This window comes from Procambarus clarkii, chromosome 36, assembly GCF_040958095.1.
Source record: "Procambarus clarkii isolate CNS0578487 chromosome 36, FALCON_Pclarkii_2.0, whole genome shotgun sequence".
Lineage (NCBI taxonomy): Eukaryota > Metazoa > Arthropoda > Malacostraca > Decapoda > Cambaridae > Procambarus > Procambarus clarkii.
In genome coordinates this window covers 13,327,888-13,347,537 of record NC_091185.1, presented here as the reverse complement: position 1 = coordinate 13,347,537, position 19,650 = coordinate 13,327,888, and the positions used below count along the sequence as shown (strand labels likewise).

The 19,650-nt window shown below is 39.9% G+C and overlaps 1 protein-coding gene across 1 annotated transcript in view; it reads left to right on the top strand.

Annotated features, from left to right (window-relative positions):
- Positions 1 to 19,650, top strand: part of LOC138371653 (probable glutamate receptor) — a 334,999-nt gene that overhangs the window by 296,541 nt on the left and 18,808 nt on the right. The window contains exon 6 of the mRNA XM_069336652.1: positions 12,150 to 12,249. Coding sequence (XP_069192753.1) covers positions 12,150 to 12,249 — 100 coding nt within the window. The remainder of the gene's footprint in view (positions 1 to 12,149; positions 12,250 to 19,650) is intronic.

The window sequence follows — 19,650 nt, the reverse complement described above, 5'->3', positions numbered from 1 at the left end:
CAATCGATGAGAATAAGACCGGTGAGTCGATAGTGAAATAGGTCTGGGTTAAGTCTGTTTTTCAGTTCTTGTATCACAGTCAATGTAGCGTAATGGGAAACCAGTCTTTCTACTGCCTACATAAATAGCGTTTGAAAATGTATGCAAGTCTAGACAAACTCCTATAGCCCTTACATTCTAACACAAATAAAATATTAGCACACGATTGCATCGCATTATATCATCATTAAGTAACGTAGAGATCAACTTTCTGGCTGTTGTCCGAATATCATTATTGAAATGTGAACTCATTTAGCCAAACACAATATCTCCATTACATCTCATAGCATATGAATATTACGGTATACCAGTTTTAACCCTCTATAACACAATGTAACGTAACGTAACGTAACGCAAATCAACTTTCTACAGACCAAATACCTTTTTTAAATGAAAGTATGACTTAGTCCATCTTCGTTACATCTCTCACCATATAGGCAAGGTGTTAGCATAATGTGAAAAAATTGTTGATTTCAATTCTTAGCTTGTTCTTCACATGTTCAGTGTTCATTCTTGTATTCCCTATGTTCCTTATCATGTCTTCATATTCTCTATAAGATCATATCCCCTGCATGTTCACTCTATTCATCAACTTTTTCTTACATGTTTTCTGTGTTCATTCCATGTTCTACAAATGTTCACAACATGCTCAGTTCAAAACTTTTTCTTACATGTTTCTGTGTTCATTCCATGTTCTACAAATGTTCACAGCATGCTCAGTTCAATTCTTTTCAACTGTTTTTCTCATTTTTTTCTGTTTTCTACCATTTTCCCCGTATGTTCACTATGTTCTTTGTCAGGTTTTCATGTACATCATATGTTCTCTGTATAACTTTTATACTCAATATTCATGTTCTCAATGTTCTTAGCTTGTTCTTCACATGTTCAGTGTTCATTCTTGTATTCCCTATGTTCCTTATCATGTTTTCATATTCTCTATAAGTTCATACTCCCTGCATGCTCACTCTATTCATCAACTTTTTCTTACATGTTTTCTGTGTTCACCGTATGTTCACTGTGTTCATTCCCCTACTTAACCTCAATTTTTTTTTATGTTCTTTGTTTCTTCCATTCACTAACTAGTTTTTTGTCAAATAATATTATACGGCAATACAGTCCCCTCAACAATTTTAGTCACTCAGTTTTTATTTACAAAACTATGTCAAAGTAATTCTCGTCGTCGTCAGCTTAATAGTTCTACCAACCCGTTCTTAAACAAATCTACACTTTATTGAGTTCCAAATTTACAAAGACAAACCTTTTCTTCTAACTTCTTAACTAAAAATCTTTCGCCAATCAACTAAAACATAGTCACTTTCCTCATTTCTCAACTAAACTTATTATCCAATCAACCAAAAATAGTCAAAGGTATCTTTCCAACCCTGTTCATAACTAAACTTATTCCCTAGTCATCAGAAAAATATCCGTGTTCTTCATGTTTCATTGTCATTTCATAACTAAAATTATCCATCAATCAACAGAAAAAGTCATATTCATCATCATTGTTCCTAACTAAAATTATGTTTTGTCAAGTAAGAAAAATAACCAAAGTTATCTTTCATCGCTGTTCTTAACGGACATTATACTTTGGGGAGCACAAAATAGTCTCCCTCGTCATGTTTGTCTTTTTCCTTAACTACAAGTATTCATCAGTCAAATAAAAATAGTTACTTCATCATGTTTCCCTGTCATTTCTTAACTGAAATATCACTTCTCTCATCTGAAATAGTCATGTATAACCTCTTTCCAACACTGTTCTTAACTAAAGTAGCCTTTCACTTTGCTAAAATAGTCATATTCATCATTGTTCCTAACTAAAATTATATGTCGTTAAGTAAGAAATATAGTCAAAGTCACTCTTCGATACATCAAGGACTTACTCAAAGACATCAAAGTTACTCTTGTTCTCAGAAGTCATTCTCAAAGTCATCACCGATTTTTTCAGTCACCAAAGTTATTCTCTGAGTTAACAAAATACTACTCATGTTCTCAAAAGACATTCTCAAAGTCAACAAAGTTATTCAAAGAGCTAACAAAAGTTATTCTCGGAGTCACCTTCGTTCTTCAGAGAAACTTTCCAAAACATCTTTGTTCATCAAAGTTATTCTCGGAGTCATCAAAGGTAATCTCTAACTCACTTTGGTCATGAAAGTTAATTTCTATGTTATAAAAGTTTGTCTCAGAGACATCTAAGTTAATCTTAGAGTTATCAAATGTAATCTCTAACTCACTTTTGTTCATCAAAGTTGATCTCAGAGTTAACAAAGGTAATCTCTAACTCACTCTCGTTCATCAAAGTTGTTTCAAAGCCATCAAAGTTAATCTCAGAGTTATAGAAAGATATTCTCATGTCCACAAAGTTATTCCAAGAGACGTCAAAGTCAATCTCAGACATCTTCGTTCATAAAAGTTATTCTCAGAGACAACTAAAGTTATTCTCTAAGAGCTATCAAAAGTTATACCCACCATATATATACCCACCACCAACCCACCATCCCACTTAACCTTCTTTCTCAAATTCAAGTCTAGTGCTCCCATGCTCTTCCTCCCCCCTCTCTCTTACTCTTTTCTCCTCGTTTCATGCTCTCACTCACTTGCTCTCTTGTTTTTCTTAGTAGATCTGATTCTTTACTATTGTAATTTTTATTATTACTAAGATAAAGAATGAACTTATATGTGAAAACAAAGTAAAGAAGGGAAGATGCAAGTGAGTGAGAGCATGAAACGAGGAGAAAAGAGTAAGAGAGAGGGGGGAGGAAGAGCATGGGAGCACTAGACTTGAATTTGAGAAAGAAGGTTAAGTGGGATGGTGGGTTTGGGTAAAAATATACAAAGGAGAAACAAAACTACATCTGAAAGGTTAGGAAAAGGATAATATATTCAACAAATCTGTCAAAAACACCATAAACTACATCTGAAAGGTTAGGTTAAAAGGTTGGGGAATACGAATAAATAAATAATAACAAACATAATAAATACAACTTAAGAGCAGCTTGATGAACTTTAACAAATAACCATTGATCTGCAAAAATGACCATTTGAGAAATTTGCCCTGAGAAATTTGCCCTTGAAACGAGTAAATTCCCATATATACCAAAAATCCTTTGAAATGGTTAAACACACAATCTTGAACAAATAACACTTGAAATGCAAAAATGTCCATTTGAGAAATTAACCCTTGAAATGAGTAAATGAATATGAGACAATGATTGACGAAACACAAAGACAAGCAGGAATAATTATGTAAGTTAGATCATGGCTGGTTTGGACTAGATAAGTTAGGATACAGCAGTTTGGGAATGTAGATTAAGTTAGGTTACTTTAGGATAGGTAAGATAAGTTATGTAAGTTAGGTTATGCAGGTTAAGTTAGGTACGATAGGTAAAGGTAAGGTAAGTTGAGTTAGGATAGGTAAAGTCAGGTTTAGGAAACGTTGCGCTAACTAAGTAACATTGGGTGGAGAAGATAGGTTACGTAGGATTTGGACAGTGTAGTTCTGAGAACAGTTTTAGGGTAAAGTGACTAAGAAAATATATTTAACAGAAGCGCGGGTTTGGTATGAAAAGCTGAACTAGTTACATTTTGGAGAGAAATTTTATGACTGAAGATGACTTGAAGAATAACATGATGGACGGAGAGTTTCTTTGATGAACGAATGTGTCTTAGAGAACAACTTTTGGTGAACGAAGGTGAATTAGAGATCTCTTTGATGATTCTGAGAATAACTTTGATCAACGAAGATGGATTGGAAAGTTTCTCTAGTAGACGAAGGTGTCTTAGAGATTAACTTTTATGATTTAGAGAACAACATTGATGTCTTAGAGAACAACATTGATGTCTTAGAGATCAACTTTGATGAACAAAGATGTCTTAGAAAGCTTCTCTGATGAACGAAAAGTTACTTAGAGAATAACTTTGATGACTGTATTTGACTTTTTGATGGCTCTGAGGTTAGTTTTGTTGAACGAGGATGTCTCAGAAGGCTTCTTTGAATAACGAAGGTGAGTCTGAGAATAACTTTTGATGACTGAGAATGACTTTGTTGTCTTAGAGAATAACTTTGAGAGCTTAGAGAATGTCTTTGATGAACGGAAGGTTACTTAGAGAATAACATATCTTGACTGAGAATAACTTTTGATAGCTCTTAGAGAATAACTTTAGTTGTCTCTGAGAATAACTTTTATGAACGAAGATGTCTGAGATTGACTTTGACGTCTCTTGGAATAACTTTGTGGACATGAGAATATCTTTCTATAACTCTGAGATTAACTTTGATGGCTTTGAAACAACTTTGATGAACGAGAGTGAGTTAGAGATTACCTTTGTTAACTCTGAGATCAACTTTGATGAACAAAAGTGAGTTAGAGATTACATTTGATAACTCTAAGATTAACTTAGATGTCTCTGAGACAAACTTTTATAACATAGAAATTAACTTTCATGACCAAAGTGAGTTAGAGATTACCTTTGATGACTCCGAGAATAACTTTGATGAACAAAGATGTTTTGGAAAGTTTCTCTGAAGAACGAAGGTGACTCCGAGAATAACTTTTGTTAGCTCTTTGAATAACTTTGTTGACTTTGAGAATGTCTTTTGAGAACATGAGTAGTATTTTGTTAACTCAGAGAATAACTTTGGTGACTGAAAAAATCGGTGATGACTTTGAGAATGACTTCTGAGAACAAGAGTAACTTTGATGTCTTTGAGTAAGTCCTTGATGTATCGAAGAGTGACTTTGACTATATTTCTTACTTAACGACATATAATTTTAGTTAGGAACAATGATGAATATGACTATTTTAGCAAAGTGAAAGGCTACTTTAGTTAAGAACAGTGTTGGAAAGAGGTTATACATGACTATTTCAGATGAGAGAAGTGATATTTCAGTTAAGAAATGACAGGGAAACATGATGAAGTAACTATTTTTATTTGACTGATGAATACTTGTAGTTAAGGAAAAAGACAAACATGACGAGGGAGACTATTTTGTGCTCCCCAAAGTATAATGTCCGTTAAGAACAGCGATGAAAGATAACTTTGGTTATTTTTCTTACTTGACAAAACATAATTTTAGTTAGGAACAATGATGATGAATATGACTTTTTCTGTTGATTGATGGATAATTTTAGTTATGAAATGACAATGAAACATGAAGAACACGGATATTTTTCTGATGACTAGGGAATAAGTTTAGTTATGAACAGGGTTGGAAAGATACCTTTGACTATTTTTGGTTGATTGGATAATAAGTTTAGTTGAGAAATGAGGAAAGTGACTATGTTTTAGTTGATTGGCGAAAGATTTTTAGTTAAGAAGTTAGAAGAAAAGGTTTGTCTTTGTAAATTTGGAACTGAATAAAGTGTAGATTTGTTTAAGAACGGGTTGGTAGAACTATTAAGCTGACGACGACGAGAATTACTTTGACATAGTTTTGTAAATAAAAACTGAGTGACTAAAATTGTTGAGGGGACTGTATTGCCGTATAATATTATTTGACAAAAAACTAGTTAGTGAATGGAAGAAACAAAGAACATAAAAAAAAATTGAGGTTAAGTAGGGGAATGAACACAGTGAACATACGGTGAACACAGAAAACATGTAAGAAAAAGTTGATGAATAGAGTGAGCATGCAGGGAGTATGAACTTATAGAGAATATGAAAACATGATAAGGAACATAGGGAATACAAGAATGAACACTGAACATGTGAAGAACAAGCTAAGAACATTGAGAACATGAATATTGAGTATAAAAGTTATACAGAGAACATATGATGTACATGAAAACCTGACAAAGAACATAGTGAACATACGGGAAAAATGGTAGAAAACAGAAAAAAATGAGAAAAACAGGTGAAAAGAATTGAACTGAGCATGCTGTGAACATTTGTAGAACATGGAATGAACACAGAAACATGTAAGAAAAAGTTTTGAACTGAGCATGTTGTGAACATTTGTAGAACATGGAATGAACACAGAAAACATGTAAGAAAAAGTTGATGAATAGAGTGAACATGCAGGGGATATGATCTTATAGAGAATATGAAGACATGATAAGGAACATAGGGAATACAAGAATGAACACTGAACATGTGAAGAACAAGCTAAGAATTGAAATCAACTATTTTTTCACATTATGCTAACACCTTGCCTATATGGTGAGAGATGTAACGAAGATGGACTAAGTCATACTTTCATTTAAAAACGATATTTGGTCTGTAGAAAGTTGATTTGCGTTACGTTACGTTACATTGTGTTATAGAGGGTTAAAACTGGTATACCGTAATATTCATATGCTATGAGATGTAATGGAGATATTGTGTTTGGCTAAATGAGTTCACATTTCAATAATGATATTCGGACAACAGCCAGAAAGTTGATCTCTACGTTACTTAATGATGATATAATGCGATGCAATCGTGTGCTAATATTTTATTTGTGTTAGAATGTAAGGGCTATAGGAGTTTGTCTAGACTTGCATACATTTTCAAACGCTATTTATGTAGGCAGTAGAAAGACTGGTTTCCCATTACGCTACATTGACTGTGATACAAGAACTGAAAAACAGACTTAACCCAGACCTATTTCACTATCGACTCACCGGTCTTATTCTCATCGATTGGTGTTTACATTGGATGACGTAGGTCTTAAGAGAGACAGCCTTGATGGAGAAAGATACGTGAACAGCGGCAGCAGGAGAAAGGAAATGATGTTACTTTCCCCAACTACTAAATGATCTGGAGAGAGAGAGAGACTGAGAGACTGAGAGACTGAGAGACTGAGAGACAGAGAGACAGAGAGACAGAGAGACAGAGAGACAGAGAGATAGAGAGACAGAGAGATAGAGAGACAGAGAGAGAGAGAGAGAGAGAGAGAGAGAGAGAGAGAGAGAGAGAGAGAGAGAGAGAGAGAGAGAGAGAGAGAGAGAGAGAGAGAGAGAGAGAGAGAGAGAGAGAGAGAGAGAGAGACTGAGAGACTGAGAGACAGAGAGACAGAGAGAGAGAACAGCAAATTATGATTTGTTATAATAATAAGATTGAAGACTTGCTTATGACTGGATATTCTTAAAAAAATACTATTTGAGCAAAGAATGGTGATACTAAAGCTTAGAACATAACATCCGGACTGGGAATGGGGGCAGTGATGGTTTGGCCATGGAGGGGGGTGGTAGGGGTAAGGGTAGGTGGGGGTGGACGGGGAGAGGGTATGGTCGAGCCATTACATCCTCCATCTCAATACACCTCAAACCATCACGAAGGTGAGACTGCAGCGAGAGGGGCTGCCGGTTCATTCATTCAGGAGTCTTGCTATGGATGTAGGACGAAGAGGTGATGGAGATTGAGTAAACATACATACATTTCAATGATATTTATTTGGCCGGCAGATGTTGTGATCACAGTTAACAAGAACAATTTGTAGGTAGAGATGGCGTCTCCGTGACGATGTGAAATGTTTCTCTCTTTTAGTAAATGCTAACCTACTGACTTTGACTGAGTTTACTAAGTGAAGGGTCGTGTGGTGGACTTTAGAGAGGGAGAGAGACAGAGACAGAGAGAGTGAGAGACAGAGACAGAGAGAGGCACAGAGACAGAGAGAGAGAGAGAGACAGAGACCGAGACAGAGACAGAGACAGGCAGAGAGACAGATCGTTACTCTTAAAATGTAATTTGGGCAAAGAACGAACGAAGTTGGTATATTCTCCACGTTACATTAATGATATTGGGTAAAGAACGAAGATAGCATATTGGTCGTGTTACGTTACAAGGATGTAAGGGTGAGAGTGAAGGCTGGCTTGAAAATTGACATGGTGATCATCCTCTGATGCGTTGTCAGTCTAAGTGAAATGGAGAAAGATATGTGAACAGCGGCAGCAGGAGAAAGGAAAATGATGTTACTTTCCCCATCTATTAAATGATCTGGAGAGAGAGAGAGAGAGAGAGAGAGAGAGAGAGAGAGAGACAAGGAGACAGAGACAGATAGAGAGAGAGTCGCAGACCCTGGCGAAACGCAATGATAATGGGTGTCCCACCACTTCCGGTGTCGTAGGAGAAATACCCAGACTAGTTGGAAAGATGACCAGTCAGGCTCCAACCTGCGACCAGTACGCTTACCCCGTCGCGACATTGAAAAACGCTTTAGGTAATGGTACACTCCCCTTCTGCAGGAGACTTTGCCCTCATCCTCACACACACTTAGCTCTTCCTGTAGGGGACGTTAATGGTTTGTCTAACCACATAATGGCCCGCTGCAGTCTCACAACGAGAGTGACTTCTCTCTTTCTTGACCCGAACACAGAAAAAGCCAGGTGCAGTCCCGTGTCTTTTCCATGCATTTCTTACAAACAGCACTTAAGACCTTCCTGTAGGGGAGTCAATGGGTTTGTCTAACCACATAATGACCCAGAGCACTCTCTCCCGACGAGGGGAAACTCCATCCAGCTCCCATCCCAAAACAACATAACAGACCGTGCTGCCTTCTCTCATCTACACACTAACTCACGATCAACTCTTTTACTCCTTCCTCCATCTTCCTTCTATTTTCTTACTCTATCACTTGCTAAACACACATATTCATTTCACTCCTTCCTCTTACTCCACCACTTACTCTCACACAACAAGACCTCCAATCTTTCCTGACCACTTACCTTAACCCCCGAGGACTAGACCCGCGCGCTCCAATTACCTCCGACACGCGCCATAACTTCCGGGAAATTCCCATAACCCGCGAGGACTAGAGGGACGCGCGCCACCTGTCAGACACCTGTCATTTCTTACAACAACAACACTCTTTCTTAACCAGAACACACAGAAAGCTCCCCAAAAACCATGAGGACTGGAGCGACGCGATCCACTTTCCTCCAACACCTGTCATAACATCCCGGAAATTCCCCGGAAAAAACTTGAGGACTACGACCGCGCGCGCGTGGCACCTGTCGGCTGGCACTCACCTGAAGGGGAGTGCCACCTGGCAGGTGCCGCGCACGCGGTCGTAGTCCTCAACTTCACTACTAGATGCAAACTGTCACATGCTGGGAGAGGCTGCGGGGGGTGAGAGGGGGAGGGACATATGACCCACTAGCTAATGCTGTTACTGTTCGCTCGAGAGCAGAACGCTCCAGAATACGCATTGGGCACAGGCATAGCTGAGGGAGGGGTGAGCCACCCACTCCTGTTGCTATTATGCCCTAGTGCTTACCTCTGGTCTATGTGGACATTATACGCTTTCCTCTAGAAGCAAGCTAGATGTGAGGGTGAAGGGGGGAGGGGGGTCCATTGTCACATACCATTTGACAATGGTATGATAGGTGAGATGTCCCTACCGCCAACAGGACCCGGTCTGACGGCTAACTAATAGACGTCATTGATCACCACCAACACAGCTGGATTGGGTAAGAAAAAGGTAAACGGTTCTTTGATTACATAAAACAGTCATTCTTTAAGAAAAAATAATGACTCCCCTGTCACACAAAGCTGCCGCCAGCTGTTCCCATCCTTCTCCCCTCCCATACCCATCTTACACGAAGCCACCGCCACCTGTTCCCCTCCATCCCTTTCCCTTCCTTCTCCCCTCTCATACCAATCTTAAGACTCTGCTATTCTACGCTCTCAGGATATGGGGGCCCCCCCTCCTTCCTCAACATAACCTACATACTCCCATCTATCTATTTTTTTCTATCTATCTACACACAGGAATATCTCTATGGCACATACTCATACATATTCATCTTCTCCTCTTCCTTTACTCTCCCTACATGACCGCATACAACCACATAACCCACTCGCCCCTATCCCAACATGACCCTCTCTCAAGTGACGCCTGGCCGGACGCCACGCGCCACCATGCACCAAACACCCGGTGAACCCCCTCACATACCTTGAGGACTATGTACCTGTGCTCACCTGAGCAGGGGGGCTTAATGAGCTCACCTGGTCAGGTGCTGCGCACGATCGTAGTCCCAATTTACGCTACTCTGGTCAACCAGGCTGCTAGACGCCGCTGCACACAGCCTGATGAATGAATCACAGCCTGGTTGATCAGGTATCCTTTGGATACTTGATCATTATGAAATTCTCTCTTTAACACTGCGAGGGATCAGCCAGTTATGTCCGTTATGTGTAGTGGAAGTGTGTTGAAGAGTTTCGGGCCTCTGATGTTGATTATTACTTGATTACTTTATTACAGACTATTAATGATTATTGAGTGGATTCTAGCAGTAAAGGACTTTTACACGCTCTCCAAGTCAGCAACTTCTCCAGCTTTGAAAGAGGCTGTCTCTGTGAAACAGTTTTTTTCTTTAGAGAGCGGTAGTGTCTTGAAAGTATCATCATTGGTATGTCTTCTCCATTGTGAAAGGTTCATATTATCCAACCCCTCATTTTCAATGCAGTTGTGACGGCTTCTTTATTGTGTTCTTTACAAGTAAGGTCTTCCTACATGAGTACACCCAAATACTTTACATTGCTTTTTCGTTCTATGGAATGATTGACTGCGTTTTGTACATGGTTTTCGTTTTTATATTTTTTTTCCGTAGCTCATGAGCTGGAACTTATCTTCATTGAATACAATATTATTTTCTGTAGCCCACTGAAAGACCTGATTTACATTTGATTGGAGGTATGCTGTGTCCTTTATGTGGTTTGCTTTCATAAAAATTCTAGTGTCATCTGCAAAGGTTGGTACTATAGTTTGTGAACTTGTCTATGTCCGATATGAGGACGATAAAAAGTACTGGAACAAGCACAGTAACCTGGAAGACTGAGCTCTTCACTGTTGATGGTCCGTGTTTTTATCTTGTTAACTATTACGCAATGGTCTCTGTTAGCCAGCAAATTGTAGATCCATCTGCCTATTTTTCCGGTAGTTCCTTTTGAACGCATTTTGTGTGTAATAACACCATTGTTACAGTTGTCAAAGGCTTTTGCGAAATCTGTGTATATTACATCAGTATTTTGATTGTCTTCCATGGCAACTATGGTTATGTCATAGTGGTCCACCAACTGTGATAGGCAAGAGCACCCTGTTCTGAAATCATGTTGTTCAGAGTTATGGAGATAATGTGATTCCATGGATTTTGTGATCTTACTTCTCAGCACTCATTCAAAGATTTTTATGATGTGTGATGTTAGTGCTATCGGTCAGTAATTTTTTTCCTTTTCCTATTTTCTCCTTTATGGAGTGGTGTTATCTCAGCTGTTTTCATTATATCATGGATAACACCAGTATCTCGGCTTTATTTCCAAGCAATGTGAAGGTCCTTTGAGTTTTTTTTTTTGCGATTCTTGATGAATATTGAGTTTCAAGAATTGGGGCCTGGTGAAGGGTGCATAGGCATTCTGTCTATGACTTTTTCAAAACCCAGTGGGGATAGGGTGACCTCTGACATATGATTTGATGTTGATATCACATCCATGAAAAATAAAGAATCCATTTAGGTTATGAATCTTCAGTGTGTTTAGTGGCTCACGGAAAACAGAGTCGTACTCTTGCCTCAGCATTTCCTTCATTTCTTTGTTGTCATCTGTAAAGGTTCCATCTCCCTTTCGCAAGGACCCGATACTAGATATAGTTTTTATCTTGATTTTGCATTGGAGAAAAAATATTTCGGATTACCTTATATTTCATTGGTGGCCTTTTACTCTCTCCTTTGTGGGAGGAAGTTCTTACTTGGTCTTGACTCCAGAAGCAGATACGCTGTAACTCACAGAAAACCTGTGTCAGCCTGTTGACAGTTGGCTGATGATATATATTTATGATGGTTAAAACAGAGCTTCAGACTAAAGAGTTCCTCTTCTGTATTCTCAAGGCTTGCTCTAAGACCATACACACACACAGTCACATATTGCGCTTCTGTCTAAATAAATGAGCACTAACACTGCTCATCCCTCTGTCTGTTGAACTCCAATGAATTGTTATGATATATGTTAAAAAATACATTATTGTGTCTGATCATTTACTGATTTACCACTCACATACTGTCACGCTGGTGAACTGGTGAATTGATGTGACAAGAAGTATATTGAACCTGACTAGTGTACACATTATAATAGGTGGCAGATTGCAGTAATCGTGTTTAAGACATGGTGGAAAGTAACACAGAACAATCCCCAACAGGACGTTGCGACTTCTACTCCTCGAGGGAGAGGTTCCTGCCGACGGTGTTGTCTATGATCGGCCAGAGAGACAGTCCACTCGTTCCTGCCCTTAGTAAGAGGTGGGTACTGAAGGCTATAAATATAAACTATAAAACTAATGAGACAGAGCTTTGATAACGTAACTCAGTAGCTGTTAATTGACCAATAGGGAGGTTGTGTTCTAGAAGTGCGAGTAATCCACAAGACGAACTCTGGGAATGAGAAACATAAAGCCTGCTTGCAACTCAGCGGTCATATCCACATGTGGAAATATAGCAATCGTTACGATAAAAAAGCATAGCAATGATGAGTATTATTAGGAGGGAGGATGGGGCTTTATATATACAAACGTGGTTATTAGAACCAACCTGATATTAGCTTACCGTCGAACACAGACCCCAACCACTCCCTGAAAGAACAAACAGCTGACCTCGGCAGCGTCACTCCCGCTGCCATCGGTCGACCAGCAATGGACATTGGAGTGCTTGGAATTATTTGGGAGATCACCGTGGTAAGCGTCTGGTTCTGGAAGAGAGGTTCAGCGTCACCTTTTATTCAGGGGTACGGCTCACACTGCCTAGTTATCATGAGTACACACCCACTCTCGAGCCACTGTGACTTCCCGCACTCTCCATACTGTGGGATGATCTCTCAATCCCCCTTAGTTAGTTGGAGTCCATCACCCAAATTACAGCCGTGTCTCTCTCTCACTAGCCAGGCAGCCTCACCAGGATTAAAGCAAAAGCCAGCTAACAAATAAAACATTTAATAAATAAGAACACACAATATACATACGGGAATTGTTATGAAACAATGCAATCTCTTAGGCTGCCACCAACTGTCAACCCTCCAATATCGCCTTACGTCTCCAGCCAATAACTGTATCAGGCTACTGCTTGAACTTCAGCCTACAACCATCTGCTCCCTTCACTGCTTTAAACTGCAATACATGGCACCAAAAAATATTCACATATTTCTTACTCTACAAAAATCGATCTCTCACCTTGCACTGCGCTATTCATGCCAAAACGCAATCAAGCACTCTCTTAAACATCAAGGTCTATATGATCCTCTGTTCCTCGAGGTCCCTTACTACAATCATCAATCTGGGTCCTCAAAATATCCTGAAAGGTACTCCTGTAGTTCCTCGAATCAGCTGCACATGAAGTCCTCCTTAAATGTCAGTGAAGCTCTCTCCAATCGCCTCACACAAACAACGTGTAGCTCCCAACACTACTCGAAGATTCACTATGTTTCTGGAGTTCCACTCCTCAACGTGAGGTAATGCACCACCTAGCAGTCCAGTTCATACTACTCCTCAGGTACGAAGTTCTCTCACTAACTTCTCCCAAACAAAGCGTTGCAATTCTCCAACATAAACGTTGCAGTTCTCCCTCACAAGCCAGCAAATCCATCAATCAGGCCATAATGAGTGTTTTTCTAACAAAATATAATTAAATGTATTCACAGAAAATAAAGCTCCCCAACCGACATCTCTTTAAACACTAATGCGTCGCCGAGATGGTCCTCCCCCATCCAGGACGAGTCCACTCTGAGAACATGTCTTGACACGTCGCTGGGGGCCACCTCCCCTGGCGCGTGGATGGGGGCTTCCACCCTCCCCCTCCCCCCTCAGTCAGCACTTGACCTTCGGCGAGGGAGGACGTACGACTCCTCCCTACACCATGTTGTCTTGTCTCTAACCGTCTGTTTTAGCTCACTTCCACAATAACAAATGAATATCCTACTTTCATAAACACTTACCATGATCGCTGGACACACGATCAAGCACAGGCAACCACTATAACAACTGCTATATGAGTTTAACACAGAATTTGTAACTCGAGGGCACTCAGCTGCGGCGCTCCAAGATGTCGTCCTTTAAGACATTCCACAAAGTTTCTTTATGACGGCATCACAGCTCTTCTGCTCCTGACTTGAATACATTAAGTCGCCCCAACAGGCTTCACACATAAACGACTGCTTGATTCCCTCCTCTTGAAGGAGCAAACAGTTAGAGTTCTTCCTACTGTCAGGAGATCAACAAAGTACAACCTTCTCCGACGTTGTTGTTTCAGATTTAGCTACTCAGAACGAAGTGTCCATGTAGCACGGGCTATGGTGAGCCCGTAATTGAGTTTGGTTATACGTGATAACCGTATATACGTGATATACGTGGTATCCTGTGATATTTGGGTCTAAGTTTAAAATGGAGGAGGGGATTTTTCCTTTTTCCCTGCTTATTTATCGCTTCTGTTTTAGTGCACTGGTTTTAATCTTGTTTTATTAACATTATCTTGGTGGCGGATGTAGATGCAGAATGCTCACTAATGAGTCCCATTCCTCAACAGCTTTTCTAATCATTGTAGTCGCGGTGGAATGTGCATCTAATGCAGCTGCTGTCGTTGGAATAATGTTGAGTTTGATGCGCAGGGCTTCAGTAGCTTCACATTCCAGTAAGTAGTGCAATAGCGGCGCCTCTGCCTCAGTTTCACAGATGTGACACTCTTTAACTATTGGGTTCATTACCTCCCAACAGCACTTGTACCCAAGTCTGAGTCTGTGTATGGCTACTGCAATGTCTCTGAATATCTTTTTGCCAGGCTTGAAAGAGGAGTAACCAGTGGCTTGTTCGTACCATATCGCAGTGGATCTTCCTTCCGCAACTTTGGCTCTGTGGCGACTTTTGATAGTTGAGAATATTTTCTTCTTGATTTGCTCCTTTATCTGTGAGAAACTTGGAGGTATTTGAACCTGTACAACAGGTAAAGCAGTGGCAGTTTTTGCTAGCGAGTCTGCCTTTTCATTACCATCTATGCCAATGTGACTTGGAATCCAATTTAGGGTGATTGACAGCCCTCCATTATGGGCTTCTTTTCCTATATGTTGAATTTCTGTGATGAGTTGTATATTATCTCTGTGCTGACTGGATAACAATACCTGGAGCAAAGATTTAGAGTCTGTATGAATGATGACATCATGTAAATTATTCTCAATTGTATAGTTTATTGCCTCCTTCAGGGCATATAATTCTGTTTGCAATGTTGAGCACCCACTATTCATGCTCCAGTAAGCTTCATGGTTGGTAGTGTAAACTGCTGCCCCAGCAGAACCTTTTTCTTGATCAACTGATCCGTCTGTGATGATGTGAGTTGTTGTGGGTTTAGAGATAGTTTCCATTTGTTATTCTATTACTTCCTTGAGCCTCTGCGGGTCACATGCTGATTTTTTAACAGGTAATCTTTCAATGATTATCTTTAGATTCGATTCTTCCCATGGAGGAGGCTGTCGAAAGTGTTGATATGGTCTATCTTCCCCTTTGTTTTTAATGGTCCATTTCAGGTCCATTTTCTCTAAATTCTTGACCACATAATCCATCCATGAGCTTGTTCTATACTGTAGGTTTTTCTGAAAGGATCTCTGTATGCTGTCTCTGATTGACAGTCTGGCGGTTGTTCCAGTAAGTTTTCCTATTATGGTGGCTATCCTTTGTTTCATCCTGTTTTCTAATGCTGGTAAATTTGTTTCCATTCTAAGGTTCTCTCTACGCGTCCATATAGGTGCTCCCAGCATTGTTCTCAGGGCATCATTTTGAGACACTTCCAGTTTCTCCCATTGGTTATCACTGAGGGATGTAAGAACAGGGGCAGCATAGTCGATGAGTGACCTAACTGCTTGAACGTAGTACATTTTGAGTACTGGTAGAGATGCACCATCTCTAAGACTGGTCAGAGAGCGCAAAGCTGAGTTTCTGGCTTTACAGCGTTGCCGAAGATATTCAATTTCTTGAGTGAATTTCAACTGGTTGTCTATTATGACTCCTAGGTATTGAAAAGAGGTAACCCACTCAATGTCTTGTCCTTGTATTGCGAGTCTGATGTCTTGAGTTCTCATTTTAACGGCCATTGCTTTTGTTTTATTGCTGTTTATTTTCACTATTATGCGTTCCGCTTCCTTGCTGATAATATCTAGGCATTTTTGTGCATGGTTCCTTGCACTTTTGCCACTGATGACCACAAAGTCGTCTGCATAGTTAAGAAGTTTGGCTTTTGGTAGCTTGAGCTTCATGAATTGTTCCATGAGACAGTTGAAGAGGAAGGGGCTTAGTATTCCTCCCTGCGGAGTTCCATTTTCCAGCCTTTTTGAAGTCGATGTTTTTCCTTGGAATTTGACTTTAGCTTCTCGGTTAAGCAGGCTTCCTTTGGCAAAAGCAAGAGCGTGTCCTTTGATTTCCTTATCCACAAGGCAGCACAGTGTAGCTGGAGCACTGGCTAACTCGAAGGCTTTTTCAAGGTCTAGAAAAATAAGGATTCCAGGTTTGTCATTGATTTTATCCAGGAGGGAGGTAAGGCATTCTATGGTTCCAACAGCTTTTCTGTAAGCAAACATATTTTGGTGTAGTGGATTGGCTTCTCCGACGACTGGTGTAACTCAAGTAAGGTCACGACGTCCTGCTAGCCTCACGTCATGTCACCAAAGTATCGACATCTAATTTCATGTCACTTATTTACATGCTCATCCATTGTTCATATTTTTAAATTATTCATTGACGTTTATTATATATTTAATATATACATCTTTCCTCTGACCTCTCAATAAGGTCCGGACGGCAGAATAACTCTCACTGGGGTCGACTCGTTCCACCCAGGCTACATGGGGTCATGACAGTATATTACAATAATCACACAATGATGAATGTCACACAATACTCTATGAAAGACATATTATCAACACAAGTTATCATAATACCTTATACATCCGCCTGAGTATTACTAACACAAGCAAATTAGCCGAAGACGCATCATTAACCCCAGTGTCACTTGAGAATAACTCTCCTCTCATCAGCAGACAAGGTAAACCATCTCAACTATTGTCTGGTATACACCAGCCACAGTGACACTGCGTGATGTATACCGTGGTTACCGGTGGTGGAGTGTACCTTCGTCCTTACATGTTCAAGGACAAGAGTGATGTATGTTCATCTCTAATGCAAACTAGTTACTGTCTCCTGACATGTTCCGGGACATGAGTAACATGTTCACGGGGGGATATTAATAGGGTATTAAAAGTATCAACACAGGACAGAACACGAAACAATGGGTATAAATTGGATAAGTTTAGATTTAGGAAAGACTTGGGTAAATACTGGTTCAGTAACAGGGTTGTTGATTTGTGGAACCAATTGCCGCGTAACATTGTGGAGGTGGGGTCCCTCGATTGTTTCAAGCACGGGTTGGACAAGTATATGAGTGGGATTGGGTGGTTATAGAATAGGAGCTGCCTCGTATGGGCCAATAGGCCTTCAACAGTTACCTTTGTTCTTATGTTCTTATGTTCTTATGTTCATCTCTCATGCTACCTGCTTCATGCTTCACCTTCATTTCATGAGACATGTTAGTAATATAATCGAATCGTTAGTAACAAGATACCTGGTGTTGTTCTTCAGCTATATCTTGCTCTGGTTAGGCCCCATTTAGATTATACAGTTCAGTTTTGGTCGCCGTACTATAGAATGGATATAAATTCACTTGAACGTGTCCAGAGTAGGATGACTAAGTTAATTCCCCAAATTAGAAATCTTTCATATGAAGAAACATTAACAAAGCTTAAATTGCATTCACTGGAAAGGCGAAGAGTTAGGGGTGACATGATAGAGGTTTACAAGGGGATGAATGGACATAACAAAGGGGGATATTAATAGGGTATTAAAAGTATCAACACAAGACAGAACATGAAACAATGGGTATAAATTGGATAAGTTTAGATTTAGGAAAGACTTGGATAAATACTGGTTCAGTTAACAGGGTTGTTGATTTGTGGAACCAATTACCGCGTAACGTGGTGGAGGTGGGGGTCCCTCGATTGTTTCAAGCGTGGGTTGGAAATGCATATGAGTGGAATTGGGTGGTTATAAATAGGAGCTGCCTAGTATGGGCCAATAGGCCTTCTGCAGTTACCTTGTCCTTATGTTTCTTATGTTAGCATGTCTCATGACATGTTGAAGGACAAGGGTAACATGTTCATCTCTCGTGTTACCAGGTTACTGTCTCCTCACATGTTCAAGGACATGAGTAACTTGTTCATCTCTCATGCAACCGGCATAATGTCTCCTAACATGTTAAAGAACAGGGGGAAACATGTTCATCTCGTGTAACCAAATTACTGACTCCTGACATGTTCATGTACAAGAGTAACATGTGTTCATATGTAGTGCAACCTGGTTACTATCTAATGAAATGTTTAAGGAGAGGAGAAACATGTGTTCATATCTCATGCAATCTGGTTACTGTGTCCAGATATGTTCAAGGACAAGAGTAATATGTTCATCTCTCGTGTGACCAGGTTACTACCTCCTGACATGTTCAATGACAAGAGTAACATACTCATTTCTCGTGAAAACAAGTTACTGACACCTGACATGTTAAGGACAAGGAAAATATATTCATCTCTCAGGAAACGACGATACTGTCACCTGACATGTTCAAGGACAAGGGTTAATTCTTCAACTCTCGTGGAGCCAAGTTACTGTCTCCTGATTTTTTTTCAGGGATATTCCTGCGTCGGCCCAAAGCCTCTGGCTGGCCCACTAAGTGTTGCTTGTTTTTATTTTACTTGGGCGGAGTATGAGTATTTATCACTCGTATGGTCGCTTCAGTAAGATTTTGTCCCATGTGTTTAACAACTTCTTCTGCTCTGTTGAATCTAAGTTGAAATCCTAATGGGTTTATAATTGTGCACTGTGTTAGATAATGTTCCAGTGGTGTGTCGGGCATTTCTCCACGGTGCTGACATTTCCTCTCATCTTCCGGAACCTGTAAGCCTATTTCGCATGCACATGGGTATCCAAGCCTGATGCGATATAAGTGTACTTCTGTTGTTCTACTACTCTTTTTCATTAAAATATGTGGTTCGTAGTTGGTTGAATTCTTGTATCAACCCGCAAATCCTGATGTTGCAACTGCTGTGTCATGGTCACTGAACATCTTTTGCATTGCTCTATTTCCTATTACTTTCTTAATCTGTGATAGACTCTGTGGTGTGTAAATGTCTACATTTCTTCTCTTAGTTGCAAGTTTTGTAGCTTCGTCTGCAATGTCATTTCCTATTATTCCCACATGACTTGGCACCCAATTGATAAGTACCCGTTGGCCTTGTCGTTTGAGTGTTTGCATTAACGATATGACATTTGTGATCGGATGGATGTTATCACGTATGTGCGTATCATGTTGCAAGGTTTCAATGGCAGTTCTCGAATCTGTATGTATGATAACATGTTGTTGGTGTTCAGCAAGAGCATGTTCCAAAGCCTTTTGAACGGTTAGCATCTCTGTTTGTAAAGTCAAACACCCATTTGAGAGTCTCCAACTATTTACAGAGTTTCCTGCTTTAACTGCAGCTCCAGTTTCTTGCCTCTGCTGGTTTACTGACCCATCTGTGAAGTATGTGTGTGATGTTCATGGACAAGGGTAAAATATGGTAAT